Here is an 8122-nt window from a genome sequence, read left to right on the forward strand (position 1 = left end):
GCGTGCCCCGCGCTGAGGGCTCGGCGCGATGGAGGCGCCGCTGCAGCGGCACCGAGCGCGGTACAAGAGCCCGGGAGGGCCGCCCTGGAGGGAGACCTACCGCAGGGTGAGGGGAGCGGGGACGGGAATGGGAACGGGGGGAACTACGGCGGGGTGAGGGGAGCGGGGACGGGAATGGGAACGGGAACGGGAACGGGAATGGGAACGGGGGGAACTACGGCGGGGTGAGGGGAACGGGGACGGAGATGGGAATGGGGGGAACTACAGCCGGGTGAGGGGAATGGTGACGGGAATGGGGGATCTACCACCGAGTGAGGAGAATGGGGGGATTTATCACCGAATGAGGGGAGTGAGAACGGGAGCAGGGAGATCTACCGCCGGGTGAGGGGGAATAGGATGGGAAGGGATCGGGATTGAGGGGTACACGGTCGTCTTCCTGCTCCTTTGGCCTCGGTTCGGCTCCCCCGGGGCCGGCCAGGCTGGTCCCGCTGGGGCGGGTGAGCCGCGCCCTATCCCGAACCCCTTCCCAAATCCCAACCCAAATCCCATACCGACCCCAGCCCGAGCTCCCCTTCTGTGCGTCCCTCGCCGCCGCCCACCCTCGGTGGGTGCTGTCACGCCACTCCCGTGCAACCCCCCTGGCCCCCCTGTCCTCCCCCGGCACTGACGGCCCCGCGCTCTCTCCCTGTCCCCCAGCGCTGCCTGGAGCGGCTCAGGAGCAGCCGGACAAAGCTGCTGGATCGCTACCGCCAGGCTGGGGCTGGGGCCGGGGCATGCGGGCCGGGCCCGGGGGCGCTGCTGGTGCAGGAGGTGATGAAGCAGGAGTGGCAGGTGCTGCGGGACAGCCTGGACGGCCCGCGGGGACAGGAGCCGCTGGGGCAGGTCAGTGTGTGTGATGCAGGAGGATCAAATACATCTCTCTGTGGTTATGGCTTTAGTCTCACACTGGAGGTGACAGACTCAGAGCTTCAGCTCCTGGTTCCAGGGTGTTGAGCTGTGAAAGTCCCTCTGGGCCCACGAGTGGGGAACTTCCTTATTTCCTTCACAAGCTGCCTGTGAATTACAGCCAAGGGTGGATTCCTCATCTGTGGTGTCACTTCCCTCTCCCAAGAACGAAAATGAAACTTACAAAGCAAGTTCTTGGGCAGTCTGTGCTCAGATCTGTTCTGGCTGGCTTTGCACAGGTGATTACAGTACAGATTGCTTTCCACAGTGCATGGGTTTGCCAGCACGGGGCTATAAACAGGCTGTAAATTTATGTTGCAGTGACAGCTCACTCAGTCGGGTGCTGGAAGTTAAGTGAGAGAGTGGCTGGAATGGGAGAATCACTGACTGATTCACTTTCAGATGCCAGAGGACTTCGATGAGCTGGCAGTGCTGGAGGAGATCCAAGAAGAATTGATCTTGCAGGGTAAGGTCTCTTCACGTTTTCTGACTCTTACTTGATGTGTAATATTCCTGACTGCCTAGTAATGCAGAATAGCTGCACTTCTTGGTCTTGCAGGCCACATGACACAAGGAAGAGCCTCCTTGGAATTCTTGGTAACCTCTCTGTTGGGGCTTTGAGGTATTGAGATCCTTTTAAGAGTTTAAGGGGCATTTTAAGGTCTGTGAGAGAGGCCAGAGAAACAGGACTGAGGTGTTTGGGAGCTTTATAAATCAACTCACAACGGTTCTAAATTGTTGGTTGGAAAGCAGAAAGACCCATGTGAGACCAGCTGAGCCACAGGAAAAACAGGATTAGCAGGAATGAGTCCCTCAAATGTAGAAATCTGATCCAAGGGAACCAAAGTTCTTAGAAACGTGTATCTACCCCAACCTCTGTCTGCCCAGCGGCTTTGTCTGTGCTGCCAGGACAGCCCTGAGGGTGTTTTGCTGTGCTGTTGCAGAGCAGTTGGTGATTGAGGAGTACGAGCAGAGCCTGCAGTTTGACGAGGAGTGTCTCAACGCCATGCTGGAGGGCTTGGATGCCTCTGACAGGATCATCTGCCCCGTGTGCAGGAAGTAAGAAAGCCCTTGGCATTGCAATGAGATCCTCCATTCCTCTAAGAGAGTGGAGAAGGAGGCTGCTCTTCCTTTCAACAAAATAAAAACACCTGAGCAATGATCTCTTAAATCTAACAGGGTTTTGTTTTGTTGTTTTGGGTTTTTTTTGCCAAAATTGACCCTTGCTCTGGTTGTGCTGATGCTCATTGTTTGCTCTTTCCAGGAATAACCTCACTGTCAAGACTCACTCGGTTTGTTGCCAGTGTGGATTGTACATCAGCACGCAGGTGAGTGGAGCTGTGACATCTCTGCTGCTGCAGGGGCAGTTTGTAACAGAGCAATAAAGATGACTTTTGATCAATTATTCTCAGGATATGACAGAAGGGAAGCTCAGGTTGCTCCTGGAAAGCACAGTGACAGAGCACAGTCACAGGTGCCTCCACAGCCCCGAGTTCACAGTGACCAGTGGCATGGAGGAGGAAGCCAGTCTGCTCATGAGCTGCCCGGTGAGTCCAAGGCTCCTGGCAAGGATCTCCACTTCTGTTACAGGGGTAGAAGCCACAAGGGCATCAATCCCGGAGGGGGGGTTGTGTTGCTGTTTGCCCACAGATTTATTTGGGAATGGCTTTACCTTTGACCACTAGTAAAAGGGAAGACCCAAAGTACACACCTTAAGTGCTGGATTAGGGAATCTTTCAAGGTCCTGTCACTTTAGTGCCCTACCTTTGTCACATCTTAGCCAACAACTTCATGTCTTGTGTGGAGCTGGAGCATCTGTTCAGATAAGTGGTTCATGAAGAAAAATTACTTCAGTTTAAGCCTCCTCAAAAGGTTCATCCAGGCCTCTTAGACAACACACCAGCCCTTTGGCTCAAGCTGGAGCTGGCATGTGCTTTGCTGTGTATATAAAATCAGTGAAAGAAGCAGAGCATTTCAAACAGAATCATGGAATTGTTCAATTTGGAAAAAGACCCATGAGATCAAGTCCAACTCTTAAACTAGCACTGCCAGGGTCACCACTAAACATGTCCCCAGGTGCCACATTCACGTGTCTGTTAACTCTCTCCAGGGATGGTGACTCCACCTCTGCCCTGGGCAGCCTCTGCCAGTCACTTGACAGCCCTTTTATGAATTTTCCTAATCAAGTTTTGAATAGTTCTTCTTGTTCAAATAGGTTTGAACTTCATAAATTAACATAACTTCTCTGTTCCACTTACCTTTTGTACAGGTCTGTGACTCCTGGACAATTCTCCTCTAAGCTGATTCAGCTGCTGCTTTTCTTCTAGGACTTCAATACTAAAATCCACAGAGCTGCTAGGATTGTTGTGTATATATTTGTAACTAATAGGCAGTACTATTGCCTTGACCTGCACTTTTAATGGCACAGTATTTTTCATGTTTTGAAATAACACAAAGACCCAAATAAATATATTTGTCTTTAACACTGCATCAGTGATCTCAGCTCATCTTGGACTTCACCTTTTGTTTAAACTTAAATAAACTTGAGGCAACAACTGAAGGCACCAGTTAAAGTGGGAGATTGCAGCTGACAAACACTGGCATCACTGTCATGGCAGCTCTGCTCAGCAGTGGTACAGCAGGAAGAAGAGAAACCACCATTTTCAGTGATATGTTGAACAGTTTTTATTCTTCACATTCATTCTTAATTGTACAAAACCCACCGCGCAGGGCGAGGCAATTCCACACTGTGACATCAGTGCACTTGATCTGGGCTGCAACATAAATACAAATCCCCAAATACAAGTGAGAATCCTCGTTCTCCTTCTCCAAATTCCAACTTACACACTCTCTGTATCCACTGTGAAGATATATTTGGGTATTGCTGGATGAAGCAGCACTGTGGAATACCCACACTTGAAGATAAACTTCCTAGTCTAACCTACTGACATTTGACAAAGCTTTTAAGGTCTTCAAGGAATTTAATGTACTCCTGGTGTTCCAGTGCAGTGCTGAGCTCTATTAACTCATCAGCAAATGTGTTGTCCACTCCTCTGTCAGCCAGGAAATCCATCAAGTGATCATACAGAGCCTAGAAGCAAGAACAGGAACCTTCCTTAACAGAGTGCACCTGGAGAGGAGCTGCATTAAAGTGTCCCCTGGCAGCTGAAGTTCCTTCTCCCAGGAAGCTCAGGCCCAGCTCCCACAGGAGAGTATCCCTTCGTGGCAGGTCTGGCATTGAGTGGAACATTTGGAGGGAAGGGGCCATGGAACAGGTCACATAAACCCAAAGACAACACTACAAACAAGCTGAACCCTGGAGATGATCCATGGACTGTGAGTCACCAGGCCAAGCTCTGCCTGTCCCCTCTACACACAGCTACGGCCTTGGGGTGATCTGTTGAACACTCTGAAAAGCTGGTATCTGATGTAAATGTTTGTCTGAAAGACTTCTTAAAAGTCTTTTACAATCATGAACTTTGTTTTTTCTGTTTCATACAGCTTTTAATTCGTTTTCTGTCAGAGAAGGAAAAGGAAAAAAGTGTGGGATGTTCTAGACCACACTAAGCAATTTTAAGGAGTGCTTTCCAAAGGGATACACTCTAGGGAGTTATTCTACTTTATGTTTTAAAACTCAAACTAAAAATTTCAGGTTTTGAAAGCCTGGCACTGAGCACATAAAGGTAGATGCCATATTCTTGGGCATATTAATTTTTAGTGTTCCAACTGTAACAACACACCTGGAACACCAGGACACAATGTAGCTTATCAGATACCCCGTGCAGATACAGCCATCTGTGGGTGGTATCTGATCAGCTACATTGTTAAACAAATATACCAGAAAGTTAAACACGTGGATCAGAATATGCTTAGCAAGTGTCAAGGCATGTCCAGTGTGAAATCAGCCCATGAAGGCTGGAATGGAAGGACATCCACATGTCTGTGTCTGGAGTGTCATCAACACTGCCCAGCTGTGGGACCAGGTAACAACCCTGAGTGTGCAGCAGAACCACCCCATGGGCAAGCTGGGCAGAGCAAGAGAATCCTTCTATTCCCAATTCAGGAGCCAAGGGCCAGGTGAGCTGAGTTCCCTCTGGGGCCTGCTGGCAGCACCTACCCAGTCCAGGGAATCCGTGTTGAGGGTGTAGTTGGTGTCCTTCCAGTCGGACTCTCCCGTGGGCTGGAAACTGACCTCCCGAATTGTGAAAATATCACTTTCTTCTTCTCCTTCATGTCCAATCTAAGACAGGAGAAGAGGTGCAAGAAGACATACAATTAACTCCAACTACTGGGCACACTCAGCCAACCTCATCCCGAGGCTGGGAATGCTGCAGGGAAAACCCCAGGGCCACACAAGCTGTGCCTCTTCCTTCTCAACAAGGGCCTATGAGGACAAGCACAGACATGCAGAACAGAGGGAATACCTGAAGCTCCTGCCAGAAGTGACCTGATGTAAATCAACAGCTTGAATTTTACAAACAAATAAAAACAGCTTCTCTGTGGTTCTAAATCTGTCTTCCCACATCTATCTCACCTTTGTCAACCAGGACTGGCTGCATAAATATCTGTTAACAAGTACCAAACAAACCACAAAGTTCAGCATGAACAAAACCTCACATTTATTTTCTTCCTACCTTTTTTTTAATCCCTGCTTCTCCTTGTGACCCCTTAGAACACTGAGACTGGCAAGTTATAGACTGTATTAAATTGTTTGGGCCATTCCTGCTCATCCCTCCCAAGCTGCCATGATTTCAGCAGTGCCTCCTTACTCTAATGTAATTCAATAAACAGCCCAACAAGCAGCTGATCAGAAACACCAGGGCAGGATGTGAGGAATGCCATGGAACATCTCTTCACAAACAGTGTTTTTGCAAACATAAAGCCATTTTTGGTGATTTAAAAAGACAGAGGTAAGGAGATTGCATGTTGTGCAGATTGAGAACACGAAGAGACCACAAAGCAGTTGGACCCAACAGGGGCACAGTTAAAGTCAGGGTGACACAGCAATACCCACCTCATCTTCAGGGTAATGGCAGTCAAGAACGAGGGTCTGCTTTGTATCATCTTTTATTACTTCCACAACAAAGTTTGGGGTTGATGTAAGTTCAGGCTGAAAAAGAAAACAGTTGCATCAGCATTGGAATCTGAGGAGGAGCTGATGCAATCACAGCACAACCACACAGCCCACCTAGCACAGCTTATTCCCTGACACCTGGCACTAGTCCAGGTTGCTCCAAGCCCCAGCCAGTCTGGCCTTGGACACTCCCAGGGATGGGGCAGCCACAGCTTCTCTGGGCACCCTGTGCCAGGGCCTGCCCACCCTCACAGCAAAGAATTTCTTCCCAACATCCCATCAACCCCTGCCCTTTGTCAGTTAAACGCCATCCCTCCTTATCCTGTAGCTCCATGCCAGTGTCCAAAGTCCTTCTCCAGCTCTCCTGTAGCCCCTTTAGGCACTGGAAGGTGCTAGAAGGTCTCAGATTTCCTCTAATTTCTCCTTGTAGAGCCCTTTCATCCCACTCTGACTTTCTGCAGCAGAGAGGAAGGTCACAGCCAAGTGACAGGCAGGACTGAAAAAGCTGCATTTTGTGACTTAATGCTCCCAAATATCGAGTGAGGGGGATAAAAGCCTCAACACTTGAGGGCAAGGCTTTAACTCCCCTCTGTCCCCATCACCAAAGTGCACATCAAGGCTCAGTTACCTCCTGCTCGTCAGGTTTCTGCTCTTCTTGTGTGTCGTCTTCAGCTGAGGGTGGAATGCTGTTATTGATGTTGAATGTAACTGTTATCCTTCAAAAAGAAACAGAAACAGTTGATTTGAACACAACCATCCCCATCAGAGTGGAGATTTGAAGCTTTTGTTCAGAATTCACAGAGCATGAGCAAATCCAGGCACTGCAATTAAAGACACACCTGAGAGAAGCTGCTCCAAGTACCCTCACAAACCTTTTCCAAGTTTTACTGAACTGAGCTGTTATTTTTAATGCAGGAAGACCGTATGAAACTTTGTAACACAAAATACAGCTGCAAACTGGTGGGGAAAAAGTGCCTTTACCCCAAAGTGGTAAAAGGAAGAGCCTCTGCAGCATCCAGTCTGGGGCATGAGCACACAGAGACTCTGGTCACTGTGATCCAGCTGCCCCCAGCAACAGGGAATGGGCCCTTCCCAGACCCCACTCACTTCTCCCCGGCGATCTTCCGCACCAGCTTGGCCTCTGTGCCATGGACCTCCAGCTCCCACCCCCCGGAGACCTTGGGCAGGGACTTGTGCTTCTGGATCTTCTTCTCCTCTTTGATCTCGTCCGTCAGGAACTGTGCAAAGGCTTTGTCTCCTGGTGGGGAAAGAAAACAGTGTTAGGGAAAGGGGGGATTTGGGAAAGGAGAGTTGGGAAAGGGGAATTAGGGAAAGGGAGGGTAAAGGGTGTTAGGGCAATTGGGATTAAATAAAGGGGAGGGGTAAGGAGGGTTTATAAGAAGGGTGAGGTTAAGTAGGGGCCAAGGAAAAAGGGGAATTAAGGAAAGGGGGAAGTTAGGGCACGGGGGAGGTTAGGAAAAGGGAGGTTGGGAAAAAGGGGGTTAGGAAAGGGTGTTAAGATATGGGCAGCAGAGAAGGGAAGCTAGGGAAAGATGGGGTTAGGGAAAGAGAGGGTAGAGAAAGGGCAGTAGGCAAAAAGAGGGGTGTAGGGAAAAACAGGGTCAGGATAAAGAGGGAAAGGGGGCAGTTAGGGAAAACGGGGCTTAGGGAAAGAGGGAGTGGGGTCAGGAAAAGGGGGAGCAGTGGACAGAAGGGGCTGCAGGGAAAGCTGCCCCGGCCCCACGTGCTGCCCGGGATGGAGGCGGGGGGCGCACGTGTCCGCCCCGCGCCCTCCCAAGGGCGGCCGCTCCGTGCCCGCTCACCCTCGGTGTGCAGCCCCCCGCAGCCGCAGGACACGCCGCCCGCCGAGCCCCGCCGCGGCCGCAGCAGCGCCGTCCGGCCCGCGCCGCCGCCCAGCTGCCACAGCGAGCGCGCCGGGGCGGGCGCGGCGGCGGGAGGCGAGAGCAGCGTGCGGGGCAGCGCGGCCGAGAGCAGACGGTGCGGCGCGGGGCAGCGCGGGGGGCGCAGCGCGGACAGGGCGCGCAGGGACCGGGCGAGCAGCATCGTGCGAGACACGGCGCTGCAGACACTCCCCGCCCCGGA

The 8122-nt window shown here is 51.1% G+C and overlaps 2 protein-coding genes across 2 annotated transcripts; one reads left to right on the forward strand and one right to left on the reverse strand.

Moving 5' to 3' along the window:
* Positions 1 to 4: 4 nt before the first annotated feature.
* On the forward strand, positions 5 to 4441 carry RPAIN (RPA interacting protein). Its single transcript, XM_071575183.1, has 7 exons — positions 5 to 106; positions 697 to 882; positions 1348 to 1411; positions 1890 to 2004; positions 2210 to 2273; positions 2358 to 2492; positions 3215 to 4441. Exons 1-7 carry the CDS (start codon positions 29 to 31, stop codon positions 3242 to 3244), a joined length of 672 nt encoding a protein of 223 aa, XP_071431284.1. The 5' UTR covers positions 5 to 28; the 3' UTR covers positions 3245 to 4441.
* C1QBP (complement C1q binding protein) lies at positions 3616 to 8122 on the reverse strand. The gene is made up of 6 exons (XM_071575182.1): positions 7843 to 8122; positions 7127 to 7277; positions 6648 to 6735; positions 5960 to 6055; positions 5063 to 5185; positions 3616 to 4036 (listed from the first exon to the last, which is right to left on the reverse strand). Exons 1-6 carry the CDS (start codon positions 8081 to 8083, stop codon positions 3887 to 3889), a joined length of 849 nt encoding a protein of 282 aa, XP_071431283.1. The 5' UTR covers positions 8084 to 8122; the 3' UTR covers positions 3616 to 3886.

Source organism: Pithys albifrons, chromosome 21 (genome assembly GCF_047495875.1).
Source record: "Pithys albifrons albifrons isolate INPA30051 chromosome 21, PitAlb_v1, whole genome shotgun sequence".
Classification (NCBI taxonomy): Eukaryota; Metazoa; Chordata; class Aves; order Passeriformes; family Thamnophilidae; genus Pithys; species Pithys albifrons.